Source organism: Hyperoodon ampullatus (genome assembly GCF_949752795.1).
Source record: "Hyperoodon ampullatus genome assembly, chromosome: 19".
NCBI lineage: Eukaryota > Metazoa > Chordata > Mammalia > Artiodactyla > Ziphiidae > Hyperoodon > Hyperoodon ampullatus.
In genome coordinates this window covers 44,773,352-44,799,853 of record NC_136932.1, presented here as the reverse complement: position 1 = coordinate 44,799,853, position 26,502 = coordinate 44,773,352, and the positions used below count along the sequence as shown (strand labels likewise).

General features: G+C 36.7%; 1 protein-coding gene across 3 annotated transcripts in view; it reads left to right on the top strand.

Annotated features, from left to right (window-relative positions):
* NSRP1 (nuclear speckle splicing regulatory protein 1) overlaps positions 1-16,267 on the top strand; it is a 65,145-nt gene extending 48,878 nt beyond the window's left edge. Inside the window, exons 3-7 of one of the 3 annotated variants that reach the window (XM_079725679.1) lie at positions 277-333; positions 10,770-10,898; positions 11,809-12,016; positions 12,768-12,876; positions 14,824-16,267. In XM_079725679.1, coding sequence (XP_079581805.1) covers positions 277-333; positions 10,770-10,898; positions 11,809-12,016; positions 12,768-12,876; positions 14,824-15,886 — 1,566 coding nt within the window. In that variant the 3' untranslated portion in view covers positions 15,887-16,267. Of the gene's footprint in view, positions 1-276; positions 370-10,769; positions 10,899-11,808; positions 12,017-12,767; positions 12,877-14,823 lie in introns of those variants that run through there. The other 2 variants (XM_079725678.1, XM_079725680.1) reach the window with 2 other exon arrangements.
* The last annotated feature ends 10,235 nt before the right edge of the window (positions 16,268-26,502 follow it).

The window sequence follows — 26,502 nt, the reverse complement described above, 5'->3', positions numbered from 1 at the left end:
TTAGAACTTGAACAACTTAGTGGTGAAGCTGGGACTGAAAACCCATGTTACCTCATCTTGTCCTGTACCATTTTATTTTCTCTTACACCCTGATGATTTATAATGAAGATTCATTCGTTTCCTAAAGGTTAGGGTGAAGACCTTGAAAATGTTAATTTAATTCATAATATTATCTTTCTATTTTTAACCATAAGTAAGGGACTAGTTGCCAACCAGAATACTGGAAAAGAAGTTTTAAATTGGTTGAAACACTGACAGCATTTTCCTGTTTTATAGACCTCCGTGAGTGAAAGCCTTCAGAGAGAAGCTGCTAAGAAGCAAGCAATGAAACAGGTAACGTAGAAGGGTGAATTAAATGCATCTGGTGAAGTAAGTAGTTCCGCTCACATTTTAAAGTATCAGTTTTGGTATCTAGGTACCTGAGACTAAAAAGAGCAAGGGTGTATAAGGAAAAATTTTATCTTGACACTTGTTTTCTGAAAATGTGTAAGAATGTTTCTTGATTTACATAGATCTCAAGTTTCTTGTATAAATTTTAAAGGAGAAAAACACAGTGAAGAATTAGCTCCTTATTGCTGTGTTGTAGATTAAACCCATTTCTGCTTTCAGATGACTTAGTCTGACGATGGATTACATGGTTTAATAATTCCTGCTAATGAGCTTACTTGCTAAAAAAAACCAAAGGATACAACCAAAATGATTTTGCAGTTTTATAATTATTTCAAATTCATCTAGTAAGGAAGGGGAATATCAGGTGATTTTCGGTAGACTTGCCAGCACCTTATATTTATGTATACTGTATAGTATTTCCAAGTACTTTTATACATACATTATCTTTTTAAAATTCTCACAAACCTGCCCATGGTCCTGATAAAGAAGTTTGAAACTTCAAAAGGATGTTACCCCTCATGATTACACAGCTCATTACAGAACTAGGCCTGGAGTTTTAGTAATTTTTCTACTACTGTACCAGTGTATTTTAGATTTAGCTGCAGTAGAAAATAATGAAATTAAACAATGGCAAAGTACCTTTCTTTTCCATTTTAATTCCTTTTCCTCCACATTTTCTTTAATTTTTGACACCTGTTTTCCCCTTGTGTATCTAGAATCCTGCATAAGGATAAATTTGTTAAGCACTTTCTATGAGCCAGACATTATGGCAACTCCTTTCTAAGAGTTATCTTTAATTCTTACAGCAGTCCTATTTTAGGATAATTGCTCTTAAAATCTCTATTTTGTAGTTGAGGAAGTGAAGGCAAAAAAGATTTATGTGACTTTCATGAGATTTCGTAATTAGTAAATGGTCAAGTTCAAACCCAGGCAGTGAAATTGCAGAGCCCGAGCTTTTAGCCACTGTGTTTTACTGCCTCCTTGGGGAGTGGGCACAGAATTATGTATTTAGTTACTTTAAGATAATATCTTAGTGTCATATGAGATATAACATGTAACTTAGCCTCAAAATGATTTAATACACACATAACATTAACAACTTTGATTCTTTAGCGTAAGTGCTGGAGTGCTTTGAATTAGAATTTTAGAGCTCAGTAGAATTTTAGAGAGACTATCTAAAGTTCAGTTTCTTCACTATATGAATGAGAGAATTAGTTCTAGAGAGTCTGGTGACTTCTCCAAGTCATGTAGGTATCTTGTTTTCTAGTGTTCTTTTCACATTTTTTGCTGCCTTTTTTAAAAATTAATTAATTAATTTGATTGACCCGGCTCCTTAGTTGCAACATGCATGTGGGATCTAGCTCCCTGACCAGGGATCGAACCAGGGCCGCCCCCCAAACTGGGAGCGTGGAGTCCCAACCACTGTGCCACCAGGGAAGTCCTTGTGTTGCCTTTTCTTACTCACTTAAAGCATAAGTCCCAAATCTAATTTTATTCTCAACTCTGGCTTGTTCAAATCCACTTCTTCTGATAGTGGGACTTTTTCATAATTTGCCTGGAAATTGGGGATGCTGCTACAGCTCTTCTACCTCTCACCTGCCTGCTGCTGCTATACTACCTTTCACCTTATTTTCCCCACTTGAATGATTCAACTCTTGTCTTCTGCTTTAATCTCAAACTAACTTTTATCATGAAGAATACCACTTGATTGCATTTACTAAATCTAAGAGAAAATACTCTTAGAAATGGGGTACTTTATCTGTTAGACCTTTCTTCTTTTCTTTCCTTTTTTTAAATTAAAATATTTATTTATTTATTTTTGGCTGTGTTGGGTCTCTGCTGCTGTGCACAGGCTTTCTCCAGCTGCGGTGAGCGGGGGCACCCCCCACCGCAACGCGCAGGCCTCTCACTGCAGTGGCCTCTCCCGTCGCAGAGCACAAGCTGCGGGCGCACGGGCCTCAGTAGCCGTGGCACACCTCAGTAGCAGTTGTGATGCACAGGCTCAGTAGTTGTGGCACATGGGCTTAGTTGCTCCACGGCATGTGGGATCCTCCTGGACCAGGGCTCGAACCCATGTCCCCTGCATCAACAGGCGACTCCCAACCACTGTGCCACCAGGGAAGTCCTTCTTTTCTTTTCTCTTTTCTTTTTTTCTTTTGTTTTCTTTTCTCCCCTTCCCTTCTCTCCCCTCTTCTCCTCTCCCATCAGTTTTTTTATCTGGCCATCAGGTACACAGAACTGATGTTGTCAACATTATTATCTTATTCCCTATTTCACTGGAAAAACTTTTAATATGTCATCATTAAAATAATATTTCTTGTAGGTCTTTGGTAGATATCTGCTTTCAAGCTAAGGAAGTTCTTTTCTGGTCTTGGTTTGAGGGTTTTTTTGTTGTTGTGTTTTATTTTTTGAAAGTCATGCATGAACTATATTCATACCAGTAAAGATCAATTTAACTTTAGAAAATCAGTAATGGTCACTTCACATAAATGATATAAACACAACATAGGTATAGAGTATTCTTCTTTTTATGTTCCATTGCATTTGGTTTACTAAAATTTCATTAAGGATTTTTGTTTTAAGTGTTAAGGAGTTGTGGGGTTTTTTTTTTTATCATCAGTGAGATTGGCCTGTGATTTTCCTTTTCTTTCACTGTAATTATCCAGATTGAAAAAAATATAAAAGTCTGACAGTCCCAAGATTTAGTGGGATAAGTTTGGTTTCTCATTCATTACTTTCTGTCCTGACAAATTAGTGTTTTCTTCATTCTGCTTTCTTTGGGTTTATTTTGTTATTTTTCTTACTTTTTGAAATGAGTGCATAGCTGTTTTCAAAAGCCCTTTCTCTTTTCTAATGTGTTTAAAGCTATACATTTTTCTCTAAGCACTGCTATAGCTGTGCTTATCTCACAAATTTTTGGTAAGTAGTACTTTTTATTCAGTTCAAAATATTTTCTAATTTCTGTTATGATTTCTTCTTTCATCTGTGGGTTATTTAGAACTTAATTTTTAAACATATAGGGGTTTTTTGTTTCCTTTTTGTTATTGATTTTTTAACATGATTTCTTTGTGTTCCAAGATGATGCATTGTATTGTTTCATGTCTTTAAAAAATGTGTTGAGATTAACTGTGTGGTCCAGTAGTTTTTAATAAATATTCCTTTGATGCTTGGAAAAATATTCTAAATGGTTTTTTTTGGCCAGTTGTGTGAATCCATATATATTCATACTAATTTTTTTGGTCTCTTAATGACTGAGAGGCGTATGTTAAAATCCCCTATTATAGTTTTGGACTTGCCTGTTTTTCCTTAGATTTCTGTTCAGTTTTTACTTTATATATTTGGGGACTTAGGTTAATTAACAATACCCTATATCTACACACATGCCCTCTTACCGCTCTCCCAATATACAAAAAAGTAAGTTATCAATTTAAAACAATTTAGTGTCCTGTTTCCCTTGCTTTTTGTTGGTGTGATGGTGATGATTTCTTGGATTCCATGTTTTCCTCCTCTGAGTTTTCCAGGTTGGTTTTGGGGAAGGAGCAGCAGTAGCAGTGCTAATTCACCATGTAGGCAGGAGAATCATTGTTTTTCTGAGGTTAAAGTAAATGTTGAAATGTTTAAAAAAATTATTATTTTTTAATATCTTAAGCAATATTCCAGAAAAAAAGTTTTTAATTGGGCATGTACATCATTCCAGTCTAATTGTTGACATGTAAAAACCTGAGAATATCAGGTCAGTTCTTTGAATAATTTATACTATCACCCTATCACTTAAAAGGATCACTTTTATGTTCCACATTGCATTAGGCAATGTACCAATTAAAGAAAAAGTTAAAATGTTGTACTCTCTGTACCTCAAGAACTTACAAGTTGGGACAAGAGACTAAGATTTGTGAAATAATTAGGAAGTGATAACATCAGGAGTATTCTTAGGAACTGTATATTGCAGTACAGAATGTGCCATCAGACTTCAAAAGAAAGACCTCACTGGGGGTAAAAGCCCTCAGAGATGGCCTCGTTTAAGAGGTAGGAGGTGAGCTGGCCTGAAACTCTAGATAAGATTTTGATGGCCTGAAAGCAGGAGGAGGAACGTTAAAGTATTTCCCCAGAGAGGACCTACAAGCAGCCAGAAAACAATTAACAAGCTGGCAATAAGTACATACATATCAATAATTAATTTAGGGGGCTTCCCTGGTGGCGCAGTGGTTGAGAGTCCGCCTGCCGATGCAGGGGACGCGGGTTCGTGCCCCGGTCCGGGAAGATCCCACATGCTGCGGAGCGGCTGGGCCCGTGAGCCATGGCCGCTGAGCCTGCGTGTCCGGAGCCTGTGCTCTGCAACAGGAGAGGCCACAACAGTGAGAGGTCCACATACTGCAAAAAATAAATAAATAAATAAATAAATAATTTAAAGGTAAATGGACCAAATTCTCCAATCAAAAGACATAGAATGGCTGAATGGGTAAAAAAACAAGACTCATCTATCTACTGTATACAGGAGACTTACCTCAGATGTAGGGACATACACAGACTGAAAGTGAAGGGATGGAAAAAGATATTTCATGCAAATGGAAACTAAAAGAAAGGTGGGGATACTAATATCAGACAAAATATACTTTAAAACAAAGACTTTAATAAAAGACAAAGATGGGTGTTACATAATGATATAGGGATCAGCCCAACAAAAGATATAACACTTGTAAATTTTTGTGCACCCAACATAGGAGCACCTAAATACATAAAGCAAATATTAACAGACCTAAAGGGAGAAATTGACAGCGATACAATAATAGCAGGGGACTTTAGTACCCCACTTATATCAATGGGTAGGTCATCCAGACAGAAAATCAATAAGGAAACATTGGCCTTAAACGACACATTAGAGCAGATGGACTTAATAGATAGGTACAGAATATTCCATCGAAAAACAACAGAATACACATTCTTCCCAAATGCTCATGGACCATTCTCTAGGATAGAACATATGTTAGGCCACAACACAAATCTTAATCAATTTAAAAATATTGAAATCATATCAAGCATCATTCCAACCACAGTGGTATGAAACTAGAACTTACAAGGAGAAAACTGGAAAAATCGCAGATATGTGGAGAATAAACAACATGCTACTGAGCCAGTAGGGCAATGAAGATATCAAAGGAGAAATAAAAAATACCTTGAGACAAAAGACAGTGGAAATACAGCATACCGAAATCTGTGGGATATAGCAAAAACAGTTCTAAGACGGGCGTTTAAAGCAATACAGGCCTGCCTCAAGAAACAAAAATCTGAAATCTAAAAGAACTAGAAAAGAACAAATGAAGCCCAAAGTTAGAGGAAGGAAGGCAATAGTAAAAATTAGAGCAGAAATAAGCACTAGGGGACTTCCCTGGTGGCGCAGTGGTTAAGAATCCACCTGCCAAAGTAGGGGACACGGGTTCGAGCCCTGGTCCAGGAAGATCCCACATGCCGCAGAGCAACTGAGCCTGTGCGCCACAACTACTGACCCTGCGCTCTAGAGCCCGTGAGCCACAACTGCTGAAGCCCGCATGCCTAGAGCCCATGCTCTGCAGCAAGAGAAGCCACTGCAATGAGAAGCCCACGCACCACAACAAAGAGTAGCCCCCGCTCACCGCAACTAGAGAAAGCCCGTGCGCAGCAATGAAGACCCAACACAGACAAAAATAAATAAATAAATAAATATTTATTTATTTATTTAAAAAAAAGAAGCAGACACTAAAAAGACAACAGAAAAGATCAGTGAACTGAAGAGCTAGTTCTTTGAAGAGATAAAATTGACAGACCTTTAGGCTCACTAAGAAAAAGAGAGGGCTCAAATAAAATCAGAAATGAAAAAGGAGAAATTACAACTGATACCAAAGAAATACAGAGGATTGTAAGAAAATGAATAATTATATGCCAACAAATTAGACAACCTAGAAGAAATGGATAAATTCCTAGAAACATACAATCTTCCAAGACTGAATCATGAGAAAATAGAAAATCTGAATAGACTGATTACTAGTAAGGAGTTCAATCAGTAATCAACTCCCAACAAACAAAAGTCCAGGACCAGGCTTCACTGGTGAATTCTACTAAATATTTAAAGAAGATTTAATACCAATCTTTCTCAAACTCTTTTAGAAAACAGAAGAGGGGGGCCTTGTGCAGTGGTGGTATCATAGCCAATGAGGTTTATCCGAGGTGTGATATTGCTAATTGAAAACTTTTCCCCATACCCTTCCATGACGACTTGAAATATAATCGGCACTGGCAATTTTTGACAGTCTCTGCAGAGACTGCATAATAAAATTTTTTAAAAAAGAGGGGAACTCTTCCAAACTTACTTTGTGTGAGCAGCATTATTCTGATACCAAAACCAGTCAAGGACCCCACAAGAAAAGGAAATTACGGACCAATATCCCTGATAAACATAGATGCAAAAATCCTCACCAAAATATTAGCAAACCAAATTGAATAATACATTAAAAGGAGCATATGTCATAACCAAGTGGGATTTATTCCAGGGATATCAGGATAGTTTAACACCCACAAATCAATCAATGTAATACACCACATTAATAAAATGAAGGACAGAAATCAATGATTATCTCAATAGATGCAGAAAACGCATTTGTTGAAATGCAACATTACATTTTTGATGAAAACTCTCAACAAAGTGGATATGCGTGGAGCATACCTCAACATAGTAAAGTCCATATATGACAAGCCAACCACTAGCATCATACTTAATGGTGAAAAGCTGAAACCTTTTCCCTTAAAATCAGGAAGAAGACAAGGATGCCCACTCTTGCCACTTATATTCAACATAGTATTGGAAGTCCTAACCACAGCAGTTAGGCAAGAAAAAGAAATAAAAGTCATCCAAATTGGAAAGGAAGAAGTAAAACTATTAATATTTGCAAATGACATTATTTTATATATGGAAAACTATAAAGACTCTGCCAAAGAAACCTGTTAGAAGTAATAAATGAGTTCAGTAAAGTTGCAGGATACAAAATTAATATACAGAAATCTGTTGTTTTTATATACTATCAATGAACTATCAAAAATAAAAATTATGAAAACAGTCTCATTTACAGTTGCATCAAAGAGAATAAAATTCTAGGAATAAATTTAGACAAGGAGGTGAAAGACCTGTACATGGCAAACCATAAAACATTGATGAAAGAAATTGAAGAAGATGAAAATAAATGGAAAGATTCCATGCTCATGAATTGGAAGACTTAATTTTGATTAAATGTTTGTATTACCCAAAGCAGTGTACAGATTTAGTGCATTCCCTTTCAAAATTCTAAGGGCATTTTTCATAGAATGGAACAATCCATCCTAAAATTTGTGTGGAACCATGAAGATTTCAACTAGCCAAAACAATCTGGAGAAAGAACAACAAAACAAGAGGTGTCACACTCCCTGATTTCAAACTATATTGCAGAGCTGTAGTAATCAAAACAATATGGTATTGGCATAAAAACAGACACATAGGTCATGGAACAGAATAGAGAGCCCATAAATAAACCCATGCGTATACAGTCAATCAATTTATGATAAAGGAGGGAAGAATGTACAATGGGGAAAGGACAGTCTCTTCAACACATAGTATTGGGAACACTGGACAGCCACATGTGACAGAATGAAACTGGACCACTAGTGTACAGCATGCACAAAAATTAACTCAAAATGGGTTAAAGACTTGAATGTAAGACCTGAAACCATAAAACTTGCAGAAGAAAATAGGTGGTAAGTTTCTTGACATCATTCTTGGTGATATTTTTTTGATCTGACTCCAAAGACAATGAGCACAAAAGCAAAAATAAACAAATGGAACTACGTCAAACTAAAAAGCTCTGCACAGCGAAGGAAACCATCAACAAAATTAAAAGGCATCCTACTGAACATGAGAAGATGCTTGCAAGTCATATATCTGATAAAGGGTTGATATCCAAAATACATAAAGAACTCATACAGCTCAAAAAACAATCCAATTAAAAATGGGCAGATACATGTATAGCTGATAAACTTTGCTGTATAGCAGAAACTAACGCAACGTAAATCAACTATACTCCAATAAAAATTAATTTAAGAAAAAGAAAAAAAATATGCAGAGGATCTAAGTAGACATTTTTCCAGAGAAGACATACAGATAGCGAACAAGCACTTGAAAAGATGTTCAACAGCACTAATCATCAGGGAAATAATAATCAAAATCACAGTGAGATATCACATCACACCTGTGAGAATGACTTATCAAAAAGACAACATATAACAAGTGTTGGCAAAGATGTGGAGAAAAGGGAACCCTCATACACTGTTGGTGGGAATGTAAATTGGTACAGCCAGTATGGAAGATTGTATTGAGGTTCCTCAAAAATTAAAAATAGAGCTACCATATGATCCAGCAATTCCACCTCTGTGTATTTATCCAAAGAAAATGAAAATATTAATTCAAAAAGATACCCGTGGACCCGTGTGTTCATTGCAGCATTATTTATAACAGCCAGGATATGGTAACAACCTAAGGGTCCATTGATGGGTGAATGGATAAAGTATTCCATGCCACACAAATGGAATATTACTCAGCCATAAAAAAAGAAATCTTGCCATTTGCAACAACATGGATGGACCTTGAGGGTATCGTGCTAAGTGAAGTAAGTCAGAGAAAAATACCATATGATTTCACTTATATGTGGAATCTAAAAAACAAAATGATCAAACAAAGCAAAACTCATAGAGAAAAGATTTATGGTTGCCAGAGGGGAGGGTGATGGGGGGCTGGTGAAATCAATGAAGGGGATCAAGAAATACAAAATTCAGGGCTTCCCTGGTGGCGCAGTAGTTGGGAGTCTGCCTGCCAATGCAGGGGACATGGGTTCGAGCCCTGGTCCAGGAAGATCCCACATGCCACAGAGCAACTAAGCCCGTACACCACAACTACTGGGCCTGTGCTCTGAAGCCCGCGAGCCACAACTGCTGAGGCCCACGCACCTGGAGCCCGTGCTCCGCAATGGGAGAAGCCACTGCAGTGAGAAGCCTGTGCACTGCAGCAGGGAGTGGCCCCTGCTCGCTGCAACTAGAGAAAGCCCGCGCAGCAACAAGGACCCAACATGGCCAAAAATAAATAAAATAAATAAATTTACTTTTAAAAAAAGAAAAAGAAATACAAAATTCAAGTTATAAAGTAAATAAGTCATGGCGATGTAATGTACAGCATTGTGACTATAGTCAGTAATACTGTATGCAAATTTGAAAATTGCTAGGGAAGTAAATCTTAGAAGTTTTTATCATGAGGGGATATTTTTTTTTGTGGTAACTTTGTATAATGACAGACGGTAACTAGACTTACTGTGGTGATCATTTCACAGTGTATACAAATGTCAAATCATAATGTAAGTTATACTTCAATGAAAATAAATAAGTTTTTTTTTTTTTTTTGGCTGCGTTGGGTCTTCTTCGTTGCTGTGCACGGGCTTTCTCTAGTTGTGGCAAGTGGGGGCTACTCTTCGTTGCAATGCATAGGCTTCTCACTGCGGTGGCTTCTCTTGTTGCGGAGCACGGGCTCTAGGCGTGGGCTTCAGTAGTAGCAGCACGCGGGCTCCATAGTTGTGGCCCATGAGCCATAGAGTGTGCGGGCTTCAGTAGTTGAGGCGCATGGGCTCAGTAGTTGTGGTGCGTGGGCTCTAGGGCATGTGGACTTCAGCAGTTGTGGTGCACAGGCTCTAGAGCGCAGGCTCAGTAGTTGTGGCTCACGGGCTTAGTTGCTCCGTGGCATGTGGGATCTTCCCGGACCAGGGATTGAACCTGTGTCCCCTGCATTGGCAGGTGGATTCTTAACCACTGTGCCAGTAGGGAAGTTCCTATTAAAATATTTTTATGAAAAACATATCACAGACAATTTTTTTAAACTACCTGTATTGTAATTTCTGTAGTGAATATACTGCTTATTTTAAATTCTGAAGGTGACATCTCTAAAAGTAAAGTATTTTTCAATTACCAAAAAAAAAAAAGGTATTTCCTACCATTTGAAACTTGAGCATTTTATTTGGTAACACAAGTAAAAATGATATGCAAGTTTAATATGTAATATAGGCATCTCAAAATTAAGGTTAGGTGTTTCTAAGTCATACCCTGGTCCTTTTGTAGATAATTCTGTTTATGTACAAGTGAATAGATAATAATGTTTACTGAACACTTAACTCTTTGTCAGGCTCTATTCTAAGTGCTTTAAGTTTAAAATGTGATTGATGCAATTTTTATGATATATTTCTGATTTATGTTCCTGTCTCAAAAGAATTACTTAGACTTTTTGTAGTATCTGTTAGTTGGCTCATATTTTTGAAACATGTTCAATGTTTTCTTTAAAGACCAAACTGGAAATCCAGAAGGCCCTTGCAGAAGATTCTACTGTATATGAATATGACAGTATTTATGATGAAATGAAGAAAAAAAAGGAAGAAAGTAATCCAAAATTGCTTTTGGGAAAAGACCGAAAGGTTTGTAGCTGAAAATACAAAGTTTCTTTGACCTTGACCTGCATTTTGTATCTTATGCTTATTTCAACATGAGAATGATCTGAGAAAAAGCTTTTAGGTATTTGAAATGTGAAGAGCCCCTAGTTCCAGATAGTATGGATTTGATTGAGAACCTAGGAAACTATGTATTTAGTATCCTAACAGGAGCAAGAAAATTATCTAACAATTTTATAAATTTTGTTTTTTTGCTTTAAAACTTTTGCAGATTATTTTTTGAAAGTTTTTCCTAAGAAAGTCTTTGTACTGCTTCTTCTCCTGTTCATGTTTGTGTCTTATAATTTTTTATTGCTTCCTAGCTGGTAACTGAGTCATCTGCGTGTAACATGGTCGTATTTTTAGTTTGAAAAAACAAGTTAGGGTGTGGAGATTGAATGAAATAAGTTCAAATTTTCTATCACTCTTATTCTTTCACAAAGCACAGACTGGTGTTTAAGGATCTTTGCATCTTACAGTATCTACAGATAAAGTGGTGCTGTAAAATGATATTAAAACTGCTATTTTAAATGATTGTATTTCAACTAATGTGAAAAATTAGTCAGAAGCCTTCCTATTCACATATCTGTTGAAGAAGTAAGACAATACCATTTTGTGAAAAGGGAGAGAAAAACAGTGGGAAAATGACCTATTTAGTTTGAGATTTTTTTAAAATGCCATTTTGAATAATTTTTTGTTTTTATACTTAAATTTCTATTGAAAAGAATTTTATTATCTTGCTAGTAAATTTATATTGAATTTTGAGAAGTTGACAGTCCTATTTATTTGGATTTATATCTTAATGAATTTCTATAGTAATAAATTCATGATAAAAACAGAATATTAGCAGTTAATTATCTTTGACTCTTTCCTAAATAATCTTATTTTTTCCCCCTAGCCCAAGTACATTCACAACTTACTAAAAGCAGTTGAGATCAGAAAAAAGGAACAGGAAAAAAGAATGGAAAAGAAAATACAAAGAGAGCGAGAAATGGAAAAGGGAGAATTTGATGATAAAGAGGCATTTGTAACATCTGCTTATAAGAAAAAACTGCAAGAGAGAGCTGAAGAGGAAGAAAGAGAAAAGAGGGCTGCTGCACTTGAAGGTGAAATGGAAGAGGGAGAGGAGTAGAAGGAAACAAACAGGAGAGTTCTGCCCTGCGGTTAACCATTTGCTCGTCACTGAACTTTTAGATTATCATGTTGTCATAATTTGTGTATATGAATGCAGGGTACAAGATATATGATGTTATGTATATTATAAAACAGGAGATTTTAACTAAAAACACAGTTGCACTCTTAGTAACTATTACTTATACTTAACTTTTCAATTATATCATTTTGTTGCTTAAAACTATGATTCTCACAAGTCATTGCCTTAGAAAATGATTTCAAATGTAAAAACATCGATTACAAGGCATGGAAAGCGTGACATTTGTCAAAGGCGGTATAAACTGAGATCTAAATCCTAGTTATATTTCCTGGAATGAGAAAACTAGAGTAACATTGCCCAAGGAGCATTAACTGGGCATTTACAAAAAGAATAACATTAATTCAAGAAAGAACAAAGATGGGCAGAGGCCAAAGAATACCTTAGTGCTTTACTTCATTGCTTTCTACTCGTGGTCGTTTCTCAAGGTCTAAGTAAAATGTGTACTTACAAATAGCTTAATTGGCAAGTGCTTATCAACTTTAAGTGGAAGAAAACCAAATGTATAAGACTTGGTCTAAGCATGTACCATGTGTTCATCTAGAGCACCACTTCATACACTGTGTTACATACTCTATACCTGTGAAACTGAACTGCATTTTGCCTTTTTGAATATATTATTCTCAATTTTGCTTTCATTCTCTTAGCACGTTTGGATGTAACCAAGCAGAGCGATCTCAGTGGATTCTATAGGCACCTATTAAATCAAGCAGTTGGTGAAGAGGAAGTACCTACATGCAGCTTTCGTGAAGCCCGGTGAGATGTGGCATATGGAATATTTAGAAGAAAGATACTGTTCATGATTTGTGGTTGTGGGATCATTTTAACTCTCTGGAAGTAGAGGATTGCAGTATTGCATATTGTGTTGTTAGCCAAACCTGACCTAATTGAATGAATAACTAGGGATTTACAGTTTTTTAATTAAAAAACTTTTAGTTCAAGTTTATTTTTATTTTACAGTTAATTCTACATGCATGTTCAGATAGTATATAAAAAGAGAAGTGTATATATATATATTTTAACATCTTTATTGGAGTATAATTGTTTTACAATGGTGTGTTAGTTTCTGCTTTATAACAAAGTGAATCAGCTATACATATACATGTATCCCCATATCTCCTCCCAAAAAGAGAAGTATATTTTTTTCATAAATAGGACCTAGCCTCCATAAAACATAAGATTCACATAATCAAGGGCTTAGAAATGCATTATCCAATATGTAGCCACTAGTTACACGTAGCTGTTTAAATCTAAATTATGTTAAATCTAAAATTTTGGTCACAACAGTCACATTTCAAGTATTCCATTGCCACATTTGGCTAGTGGCTACCATATTGGACAGCACAGATATATGGACATTACTATTTCTGTAGACATTTTTTTCTTCTGGCCATGCTGCACAGCCTGTGGTATCTTAGTTCCCCAACCAGGGATTGAACCTGGGCCCCGGCAGTGAAAGCACTGAGTCCTAACCACTGGACCGTCAGGGAATTCCCCATTTCTGTAGACATTTCTGTTAATACTGGTCTAGAAAGTAAGGATTGGAGGATTTTTGAATAAAATTATAAAATATTATAGGGATGGTGAAATGATTATGGTGTAAGTTTATAGCTGAAGGTAAAATGTGTCTTAAACTTGTATCTAAGGAAATCATTTTTTGGAATAGAAACATTCAGGTAAGAGGGTCTGAGTCTTTGTTGCTAGGGAAAGAGGAGATGCAGGAGAATGGAATTAAGGATGAAGAGAAGAGATTACATCCCAACTACTAGGTTTTGATTGTAAAATTGGTGAGAATTATGAGTCTCAGAAAGCATATTTGAAGACTGAAATTTTTGAATGAAAAATTAGAGTTTCATCTGGAATGGTTGTGAGGCCAGCCGTGAAACTCCATAATGTCATATAGTAGTTGCAATTGCCAGAGTCTAATAATAGAATTCCTAACTATTAGTGAGTCCTTTAGCCAAGACACTTTTGCCAGCAATTGCTAGAGAACCATAGTTGTTGCTTTGTTTGTTTGGTAAGTGATTAGTGAGAATAAATGTGTAATGTAAATAAATTAACCATGCATATTGGCTAGGAAAATGTAGGTGATGTAAACAGTGTTAATGTAACTGTTCGTAATAGCTGGATAGATTCACATATTTCCATTTTGTTGTAAAAGATGCCAAGGGGTAGAGCAGGATGCTGGTGCCTTTTCAGTCATGAAAGGGATTATTTAGTGATATTTAGAATTAGGTTTTATCACCATTTTGCTGTGAAAAAATTTATCTTCATCTTCTTCCAGGACTATTTTAAAATATTTTTAAAAATAAAAATCCAACAAAGCCACAACTTGAACCTCATGTTGTAAACTAGTACTTATATTCAGAATATATGTTTTCCCAATTATTCTTTGTCTGTGCTTGGCGAAAATGAAGACCTTGCACAGACCCCTGCCTGAAGGTTCTAGTTGTCCATACAGAAGGGCTGATTTTTACTTTTTCAGTTCTACCAATATTGAAAATATTCGGAATGGTTAGAAAATACTAGTTTGCAGATGTTTACAAGGTAAATAGACAGCAGCACCTTTTCGAATTTGGGATAATCAGAAGGTTTATATAGTGTAGGTGTATTGACTTAAGTACTGATGAACTTTATATGAACACTTCATTTATTTACTATAATTGATAATGTAGCATTTTCTGTTACATTATTTTTCTTAAGGTCTGGGATAAAAGAAGAGAAATCAAAGGGATATTCCGATGAAGTAAGTTCAGAAAACACAACACCTCATGAGAACTGCGTTCGCCAAACTGTTGTGAAAGTAGAGGAAAACCCAGATGCAGACAGTGACTTTGATGCTAAGAGCAGTGAGGATGATGAAATGGAAGAAGATAATAAAGTGAACTGCAGAAGGGAGAAGGGCACAGAGACCTTAAAAAATGACTCCAGGCATCACAGGAGTCATACCCGCTCACGGTCATCTAGTGAAGAAAGAGAGCATGGTACCAAATACCACACAAAAAGTTCCAAGTCAAGAGGACATGAGAAAAGGGAAGATCAGCACCTAGAGAGACAATCCAGGGAGGACAACTATTACACTGACCGTGATTACCAAAAAGAAAAGAAGGATTCCCATAGGCACAGAGAGGCCAGTTACAGAGATTCACACTGGAAGAGGCATGAACAAGAAGATAGACTGAGAGGAAGAGACCAGAGAGAAAGAAATGATAGGGAATGGAAAAGGGAGAAAGACAGGGAGAAATACCCCTCAAGAGAACAAGAAAGAGACAGACAACGAAATGATTATGACCGACACATTGAGAAAGGAGGAGAGAAGGAAGAGAAAAGCAAAGAAAAGGAAGAGCATGTGAAAGCAAGGAAAGAAAGATATGAAAACAGTGATAAATACAGAGATAGAGAAAAACGAGAAGTAAGTGTTCAATCTTCAGAAAGAAATCAAGAAAGAAAGGAAAGCAGCCCAAATTCTAGGGCAAAGGATAGATTTCTTAACCAGGAAAGAGCCAATAAAATGAGAAACATGGAAAAGGACAAAGAAAGAAACCCAGAGAAACCTTCTAGTTCTGAAACATCACTGGGAGCAAAACACAGAATCACAGAGAAATGCCAAGGGACTGGCAAAGAACAAGAGAGGCCACACGAGACAGTGAACAAGTTTGCAAAGCGGAGCAATGAAGAAACTGTAATGTCAGCGAGAGACAGATACTTGGCCCGGCAAATGGCACGGGTTAATGCAAAGACATATATTGAGAAAGAAGATGATTGATAACTGCCCCAATAGGAAGACCTATGGAAGCACAGAAAATTATAATTCCTGGAAAATGTTGAGTGAACACATAAAGGAGTGTGTTAACAGTGGTTGGGAGGGTATTTTAAAATATATTTTCAAAATTCATTTTTGGTTTAGATTTAAGTCAGAAGTCAATCCTTTTATCTTGAATGTTTAACTAAATTAATATATAGTATTTACATATCAATACCACATTTTTGGTTGTATTCAAGCAACCTAAAGAGAGTGCTGAATCCCCGTAGGTACTTAATGAGAAAATTGGCTCCACTACAACCATTAAAAAATAATTTAAATAACTCTTCTATGTTGCTGTTGTTGCAGGAGCTGTTTGTTTTATAAATGTCATGTTTCAGATAAAAATATGTGGATTTGAACAGAGAATATTGTTTTATGTTCTAAAATTTGTATTAAAGTGTAAAATACAGACCACACATCTTGTCTAAGCTTTTTAACCCACAACATACTCACTTAAATGAAAATAAAAATAGTGATATATTTGTACATTTAATTGATGCTTATATTTTATTTGAAAAATAATGTCATTCATGTCATGCTGTAATTCCTCTTTTTTTTAATTAAAAATCACTTTATTTCTGAAACCCTAGCAAGTAAGTAAATTGCTTATGTGTATAAATAAGTTTTAGCTGAGGGTGAAAAGATGGAGATACTCAGCCTGAAGAAATTACCTAAAGATCCAGGTGGCCTGTTTATGAACATGTCTTGTGTAATATACTCTAAAAAATATAGTACATCTTATTAGAGTTTCTATTTATATATCAAAATAAAACTAAAATTTCTGTACTAAGTCTTTGAAACTTAACCATTTGAAGTTATAAACTGTAAATAATTTATTAATGTGAAAAGGATGAATCATACGGAGAAAACAGTTCTCTTAACAGTCTTCCCATTAAGAAAGTGCTTTTTTTTTTTTTTTTTTTTTTTTTTTTTTTTTTTTTTTGCGGTACGTGGGCCTCTCACTGTTGTGGCCTCTCCCGTTGCGGAGCACAGGCTCCGGACGCACAGGCTCAGTGGCCATGGCTCACGGGCCCAGCCGCTCCGTGGCATATGGGATCCTCCCAGACCGGGGCATGAACCCGTATCCCCTGCATCAGCAGGCGGACTCTGAACCACTGCGCCACCAGGGAGGCCCAAGAAAGTGCTATTTTTATCTCTCCTACTTCATGAAGAGTTACCACATTGTCTTATTTTAAAAGGGTAAATGTAGTTTAGTAAGAATATTGTCTTTAAGAAAATATATAAGGATCAAATTTAGCATTCATAAATCATTTTGTTATACTTTTTAAACCAGAAAGGAAAAGTAGCAAGAAAGCTAATGCCTGTGTCTCTTGACTGACACATTAAATATTGGTTACACCCTAATACTTTAAAATGTATCAATGACAGTGACAAACACTTCAAAAGCACTGACTTGGTGTACACAGAGGGGTGTAGTATAATGTAACTGTGAAAGAGGGTGAGATCATGAAAGACCATGAGTGACAGGCTAAAAATCTTCACCTTTGGTAGAGAATTGGACTCCTTTGTTAGGGTTGTCGTACTAAAGCCATATATTGGGAAGATTTCATTTTATAGTATGCAAGATAAAGCCTAGGAGAAAGAGACTGGAGGTGGAGAGATCTGATAAACTGTTGATTTCCCTCTCCCAGTAATTCAGAGACTTAAAGCAGCATGGATGGTTTAGATAGGAAAAGTTACATATTTAAAAAACAAAATTATTTAACTGTAATTGATTTACATTATTGTGTTTCAGGTATATAGCATAGTGATTCAGTTTTTTTTTATTCTATTATAGGTTATTAGAAGATACTGAATGTAATTCCCTGTGCTATATAGTAAAGCCTTGTTGCTTATTTATGTACAGTAGTTTGTATCTGTTAATCCCATACTCTTAATTTGTCCCTCCTGTCCTCCCTCTCCCCTTTGGAAACCATAAGCTTGTTTTCTAGTTTGAGTCTTTCTGTTTTGTATGTAGATTAATTTGAATTATTTTTTTGAGTCTACATATAAGTGATACAGTATTTGTCTTTCTCTGACTTCACTAAGCATGTTCTTTGCGTGGTACACCCATGTTGCTGCAAATGGCAATATTTTATTCTTTTTTATGGCTGAGTAATATTCCACTGTGTATATATACCACATCTTCTTAAGCCAGCCTGTTGATGGGCACTTGAGTTGTTTCCATGTCTTGGCTATTGTAAATAGTGTTATGAACATTGGGGTGCATGTATGTTTTCCAAGTACAATTTTTGGTTTTTTTTCTGGATATATACCCAGGAGTGGGATTGCTGGATCATGTGATAGCTCTGTTACATAATACTTTTATTAACCAAGTTTGACATAACTCAGGGGGAAACTGCAAATTAAGGGTTTCTTCTCTCTCCTTCCCCAGATGTACAGATGTTTTTGCCTCTTTGGCATTCACTCCCCCATTTCTGAGAATAGTGCCTTGATTTTCACTTGGGAAAGTACCCTTCACTACTCTTAGTCCAGTGTTTCAGATGGGGCTGAAACAGCTCCAGGAAGGTATGTGACTCAAGATAGGCCAATTCTGAGACTTGTCATAACTTAAAGTGATGTTTTCCAGTAGATTTCTGGACTGTGAAGATGAAGTAATTCCAGAGTTACATGGGAAAATGAGTGCCTGACTGCCTGACAGAATAAAGCCCACACAAAAGAAAACAGAAATGAGAGGTGAGAAGGACAAAGACCTGATGATTGCTTTTGAAACTTTGGCTCTAGTAGATCATATTTCGATATTTAAACCAGTATTTTTCTCTTGGGCCGATTGGATTTGGATTTCTACCAAAAAAGCCCTATTTGACACAAAAAGGTTCCACCTCTGGTAAGTCTGTGCCAAAAATCACCAGAATATTCTTAGTAAGCTTTTAAAAATTGTAGTATAACAAACAAAAGTACGTATATCATGAGTACATAGTTCAATGGATTTACACAGTGAATGTACCCAATTCAAAAAGAGACCATTGCCTGCCCCACCGAAGCTCCCCTCAAACCATTTCCCAGCCTATTCCCTGCCTTTACTTCTAACACCATAGATTAATTTAGCTTGTTTTCTTGATTGTATAATATTTATCCATCTACTGTTGATGGCCATTGAGTTATTTCCATTTGGGGGTTATTATGAATAATGCTTCTAGGAACATTCTTACATTTGTCTTCTAGTATGTACATGTATATGTTTTGATTGGGTAGGTCCTAGGAATGGAATTGCTGATCCATAGGGTAAGTATATGTTCATAATAATAGGTAATGTCAGTTTTCCAAAATAAACTCCAATGTATGAGAGTTACAGTTGCTTCACATTCTTGCTTACACTTGTAATTGTTTAACCTTTGTCTTTTTGTCTTTTAATTTGAGCCGTTCTGGTATGCGTGATGGTATCTCATGGGTTTATTTTGGGGTTCCCTGATGACTTTCATATTTATTAGTATTTTGATATCTCATTTTTGAAAAATCTGTTTCTTTTGCCTATTGTTTTTTAATTTTATTTATTTATTTTTGGCTGCACTGGGTCTTTGTTGCTGCGTGTAGGCTTTCTCTAGCTGCGGCAAGCGGGGGCTACTCTTCGTTGTGGTGCGCAGGCTTCTCTTGTTGCAGAGCATGGGCTCTATGTGCGGGCTTCAGTAGTTGTGGCATGAGGGCTCTAGAGCACAGGCTCAGTAGTTGTGGCGCATGGACTTAGTTGCTCTGCGGCCTGTGGGATCTTCCCGGACCAGGGCTTGAACCCGTGTCCCCTGCATTGGCAGGTGGATTCTTAACCACTGTGCCAGCAGGGAAGTCCTGCCTTTTTTTTTTTTTTTTTTGCTGTACGCGGGCCTCTCACTGTTGTGGCCTCTCCCATTGCGGAGCAACAGGTTCTGGACGCACAGGCTCAGCGGCCATGGCTCACGGGCCCAGCCGCTCCGCAGCACGTGGGATCTTCCTGGACCGGGGCACAAACCCGTGTCCCCTGCATCGGCAGGCGTACTCTCAACCACTGTGCCACCAGGGAAGCCCCTGCCTATTTTTGTTTTGAAGTGGGTGAGTAGGACTATCTGCCTTTTTCTTCATGACCTGTACTGATTCTCTATATGGATAGGAGTTGTCTTTGCTAGTAACTTCTACCTCAGTATGGCTTGCCTTTTCACTCTCTCATAAGGTATTTTTAGCGAACAGAAATCTTTAATTTTGATAAAGTTCACCTTAATCAAAAGTTAAATTTAGGGCTTCCTAAATTTACAATGTTGTGTTAATTTCTGCTGTACAGCAAAGTGACTCAGTTATATATACATTCTTTTTTTTTATTTATTTTTGGCTGTGTTGGGTCTTCACTGCTGCATGTGGTCTTTCTCTAGTTGCGGCGGGCGGGGGATACTCTTCGTTTCTGTGCGCAGGCTTCTCATTGCGGTGGCTTCTCCTGTTGCGGAGCATGGGCTCTAGGCTTGTGGGCTTCAGTAGTTGTGACAGCTCATGGGCTCTAGAGCGAAGGCTCAGTAGTTGTGGCACACGGGCTTATTTGTTTCGCAGCATGTGAGATCTTCCCAGACCAGGACTCGAACCCGTGTCCCCTGCATGGGCAGGCGGATTCTTAACCACTGTACCACCAGGGAAGTCCCTACATTATTTTTTTCTAATATTTTCCATTATGGCTTATCCCAGGAGACTGGCTATCGTTCCCTGTGCTATACAGTAGGACCTTGCTGTTTATCCATCCTAAATGTAATAGTTTGCACCTACTAACCCCAAACTCCCACTCCATCCCTCCCCCTCTCCCCTCCCCCTTGGCAACCGCAAGTCTGTTCTCTATGTCTGTGAGTCTGTTTCTGTTTTGTAGATAGGTTCGTTTGTGCCATATTTTAGATTCCACATGTAAGTGATATCATATGGTATTTGTCTTTCTGACTTAGTTCACTTAGTATGAAAATCTCTGGTTGCATCCGTGTTGCTGCAAATGGCATTATTCTTTTTTATGGCTTAGTACTATTGTATATATGTACCACATCTTCTTTATCCATTCATCTGTTGATGGACATTTGGCTGTTTGTGAATAGTGCCACTATGAACATGGGGTGCATGTATCTTTTCTAATTATAGTTTTGTCCAGATATATATGCCCAGTAGTGGAATTGCTGGATCATATGGAGTGGGATTCCACATATAAGTGATATCATATGGTATTTGTCTTTCTCTTTCTGACTTATTTCACTTAGTATGATCATCTCTAGGTGCATCCATGTTGCTACAAATGGCATTATTTCATTCTTTTTTATGGCTGAGTACTATTCCATTGTATATATATACCACATCTTTTTTATTCATTCATCTGTTGGACATTTAGGTTGTTTCCATGTCTTGGCTGTTGTGAATAGTGCTGCTATGAACACAGGGGTGCATGTATCTTTTTGAATATAGTTTTGTCTGGGTATATGCCCAGGAGTGGGATTGCTGGATCATATGGTAGTTCTACTTTCAGTTTTCTGAGGAACCTCCATACTGTTTTCCATAGTGGCTGCACCAACTTACATTCCCATCAACAGAGTAGGAGGGTTCCCTTTTCTCTACACCCTCTCCAGCATTTGTTATTTGTAGACTTTTTAATGATGGCCATTCTGACCGGTGTGAAGTGGTACCTTATTGTAGTTTTGATTTGCATTTCTCTAATAATTAGTGATGTTGAGCACCTTTTCACATGCCTAGGGCCATCTGTAAGTCTTCTTTGGAGAAATATCTATTTAGGCCTTCTGCTGATTTTTCAGTTGGGTTGTTTGTTTTGTTGTTGAGTTGTATGAGCTGTTTATATATTTTGGAAATTAAGCCCTTGTGGGTTGCATCATCTGCAAATGTTTTCTCCCATTCTGTAGGTTGTCTTTCCGTTTTGTTTATGGTTTCCTTTGCTGTGCAAAAGCTTGTAAGTTTGATTAGGTTCCATTTGTTTATTTTTGTTTTTATTTCTATTGCCTTGGGAGACTGACCTAAGAAAACAATGGCATGGTTTATGTCATAGAATGTTTTGCCTTTGCTCCCTTTGTTTTATATGGGTGATGATTTTAAAGAAAGACATGCAAGTAATGTTTGGCCTGCAATCAGAAAACCTAGGTATAAGGCCTGTTCTAGAACTTTCCAGCTGTGTGAACCTGGGCAAATCAACTGACCTCTCTGAGCCTCAGGCTCCTTATCTGCAGAACGGGGGAAGTAACACTGTCACCCATGTCACCCAGAGTTCTGATGATCAAATGAGATGATCGTGTGAAAGCACATTATAAACTGAAGCTCTGCACAAATTGCAAAAATTGTAGTTTATTTAGCTTTATTGAAATTTTTAATATCTCTAACTCTAGGTACTTTTGATGCTAAGTATTTGCAAATCACATGCAGTGATTTTATATTTATTTATTTGGTTGCATCTGGTCTTAGTTGTGGCAGGCGGGCTCCTTTGTTGTGGCAGGCGGACTCCTTTTTTGCAGCAGGCAGGCTCCTTAGTTGTGGCTCGCTGGTGCCTTAGTTGTGACATGCGAACTCTTAATTGTGACATGCATGTGGGATCTAGTTCCCAGACCAGGGATCGAACCCGGGCCCCCTGCGTTGGGAACATGGAGTCTTAACCACTGTGCCACCAGGGAAGTCCCACATGCAGTGATGTTTTGGGGGATGTGTAAATGTTTTAACAATATACAGTTAAGATTTTTCTTTTAACCTTAAGAGTTTGGAAAGGTTTTTTTGGTTTTGTTTTTTAATGAGACAGAATCTATTCATCATGATGTTACGAGTTATTACAGTAATATTTCACAACAAAAGGCATTTACTAATATCTTAAAATATAGTTTGGAGCATTTATGACTAAACTGCATAAATGTATACATGGGCATTTCATGCATCTTAAAGAGGGGACTCCCATTTTGTATAAATAAAACAGGTTTAATTCTGTCACTGAAGTTTAAAAATAAACATGTTTCATGTAAAAAATGTTTCATGGAAAATTTCATATTACCACTGTTGACAGGTGAATAGTGGGAGAAATTTATTTTTCTTAGCTCTAAATAATGTGGAAGAAGAAAGGAAAGATGAGGAAAAAGAAATAGCATTTATATAATTCAACTAACTGTATATAATCCACACTTTGAAGCACCTCACTGATATGTTCAACACACAAAGTATCCTGAAAATGTTTTTTGTAAATCAAATCATATTTTAAATGCCACTGGAGAAATAACTGCAAATTCTTATGTAAAGTCCCTAATTTTATCCTTTAAACTTTGCATTTTTCATGTATCAAGTTTTAAGATAAGGTACACTTATCATATTAGAGTTTGAGTAAGAATCAAATCGTTTTTTTTAAAAAAAAACAGCAAATGTTCTTATTTTTTTATGGAAATTTAGGTATTTTAGCATAGAGATGGGCTAGCTGCTCCTTCCTAAATATTTGTTGTTTGGACTGTCAGTGTTTACAAATTGTTAGAAATAAATTATCTGCTATAATTGTAGTCTTCAGTTGTAGAACTGAAGGACTGAAATCATCTTTTCTCTCTCCTAAATGATAAGGTTCTTCTTAGTTCAGCAGACATAAAACTTTCTTCTGATGATATGCTCCACCAATGCACACTGGTTCCAAATTAGACTTGGCCAATGAAATAATCTCTTTCTGATAACTTAAGGGAAAAACTTGCATTGGTGGCAGAGCAATTTGGTGTGAATTTTATGATGTGTTGGTAAGAGAAATACAACCTGAAATTCCAACTGAAATATACTGTGAATTATTTCCAAAAAATAAAGACTTCTGAAAAGATGGTTTGCTTGGAAAAACCTAATGTAGAAACAGTACTGAATGAATTCTAACTGTATGTAACAAAAAGAAAGACATATTTAAGATTCCATCTTTTCCATTGTGGTAAATGCCTACTAAACAATTGAGAGGGGCATTATTTCATTCTAGGAGAGGAAATAAAACTTAAGCTCACCTTCCTTTAGAAACTTCCAGATCCCAAGAAAAGTAGAGAAATTAGCTAGGTTTGTTTCTGCCTCTAAATGTAGTTATCTGAACTTTAAAATATTGTTCTATCATTGAAATTTAGAGACAGTTAAGCAATGAGGGGAAAAGTGGATACTATAAAAAGTAAGAAAAAAATATTTAGAGCTTTTAAAATAGTCCTTTCATGGAACTGAATGTGACAAATTTTAATAAATATCACTGACTTATCTCTGATATTGAAGAAAAGAATTCAGAATGTTTCAAGTGGACCAGGAAAGCTTTCCACAGTGTAAGAATATTCCTTGTCTTAATGGGTTTCTTTCCATATTTGGATTTATAAATTTCAGTCTGTAACACACTTCTCAAGCAAGCATTTTCTAAGTTCCCCTTCCTAATTTAGAGCCTTTTGTGTAACTCTCCTTGCGTTTTTAAATAATGATGACTTTAAAGTATACAACTTCTTCCACTTAGCATAGGACTATTTTGCTTTTATTGCTTTTTGGGGATGACAGGTTGTAGTATAGTCTCTCTGAGGAATCCACTATTTCACTTCCCCACCCATCTCTGATAATAATAAAAAAAAAGGGAGGGCAGAAAATGCCTTCTGAATACTGCCTTATTTAATGATATCTTAAGCACCAGGTGTTGATTTATGAGCAAAGAGACATGCTATTGAAAGGAACCAGGTGTGGATTGTACCACTGGGTAGCTAAGCATTGTCTAAAGTGCGTAAGAACAGCACAGTTAAGCCACTGCATTCCATGGTTTTAAGCTTTGCTTGACAGTGACCTCCAAATCAGTTATACAACAGATACAATGTATCAGGTCAGCCTTTCCTAATTATCAAAAGAATATGGTTCTAATTCTAGGAGAATAATCTCCCTTTTAAGGGGTCAGGGTGGGGTGGGTGAGTTAAATGGAAATTCATACTTACACTTAAATATTGAGATTGGTGGCACCAAATTAACAAGTTTCCTAAAAAGCAGGGACGGTGAGAGAGTGACTCATCTCAAGAATAACTTTTTGCCTTAATTTGAGATTCATTATTTGATTTGATTGTCATTGTTTGATTTTGGAGCTAATACATTGACTTTGGGTTTGTTGGGGTCTTTGCATCCATCTCTACATGGGGCAGCCAGGGCGATGAATTTAGGTTACAGGGCATATGCATTCCACACAACAAATGGAATAAGTTTTAAATGGGTTGCAAGTTTTTTGGAATAAAGATAAATTCTTTGGACTCCATTACATGTCAACATACAGGAACAACCTCAGTCAACTGAACTGCCTCCATGCCTTTGCTTGTGTCTTGCCTATTTCTCAGGTATTTCTCACTAATAAAATCACAGAAAAAAAAAATTAACTTCAGTACTTAAATAACTTTACAATTCATTCCACTTTTATTTTTTACTGTTATGTAAATGCTACATTAGATGTAAAAGGTCTTTAAAAGATTAAAGTCCATTTACCAACTCAAGTTTTCCTTAAAAAAAAAATCCATGGTAGTATTGATAAATAGGGGTCAAGTAAATGCAAACTATGCTGAGGAGAGATTTTGGATTTTTTGTCTAGTGACATCTGAAAACTTTTCAAAACACCTGTATAACACCTGGCTTGACAAAACTTTGTTTGAAAAAGTGCTTTTTAAAAAATGATATCTTTGGAAAATGCATAAGTGTGTGTGGGATGGGGAGAATACATATCTGAATATATTTATAAAGCAAGTTCTTAAATTTGCAAAGCTATTTACCACCGAATACGCTGCCACTTATATAACCTCTCTCCTTTCAGCATGCTGGAAGGCAAAGAGAATGGACATGAGGTAGCAGGAAGGAATGAAAGAGTGAAGATAATGAAGGTAGGTCAGTTAAGAGTCATTTTTAAATCCCCCTCTCTTTTCCTCTAATATTTTGGGAAACTTCTCAGCAGCTAACATCTATGAGGAAAATATTCTGCTGGGAAAAGCAAAGAATCAGCAATAGAAGAATGTAGGGGGAATACAGGAAGATGGCCAGGGAATAGTGTTGGGGAAAGGAAGCCAAGGGAGGAAGCTCTATAATTGGATTAAACTAGGCCTCTGCTATATGGATCTTCTTTCTATAAGGTTAGGATTAAGTTAGATTTATATAGAGGACTGATGTGATATGGGGCCAGATCATTGAGTCCTTTTATCATTGACTAGGCTTTACTCCCTTTAAGATTTTGGTAAGGAAATCTCACACTACAAGGTAAAATTTGCTTCTCTACCTATGCATCTGAGAGTCCCAAGCCACTGAAGGTCAAATATACTTGATTTGTATTAAGGGTTTTATGTGGCATGTAAGGTTATTCACTTAACTGACCCTTTTCCAGTCAGGCTTACTTAGACTCAGTCTTGAAAATTATCTGGAGGGCTCACTATCCTGGTAGCCAACCAGGAAGGGTCAAGGGGTTGGGAGGAGGTTCATTTAAGGCTAACCCAGACTCTCCAATTGCTTTTGGGTTGAGGATGACCTTGGTTTAGGTCAGGGTACCAGATCTCTACACCCTGTGAAAATTTGATTTATCTACTCTTCACAAAGCCAAGTAACCTTAATGGTTAAACTGAGTCATTTGAAGTAGAGCTTAA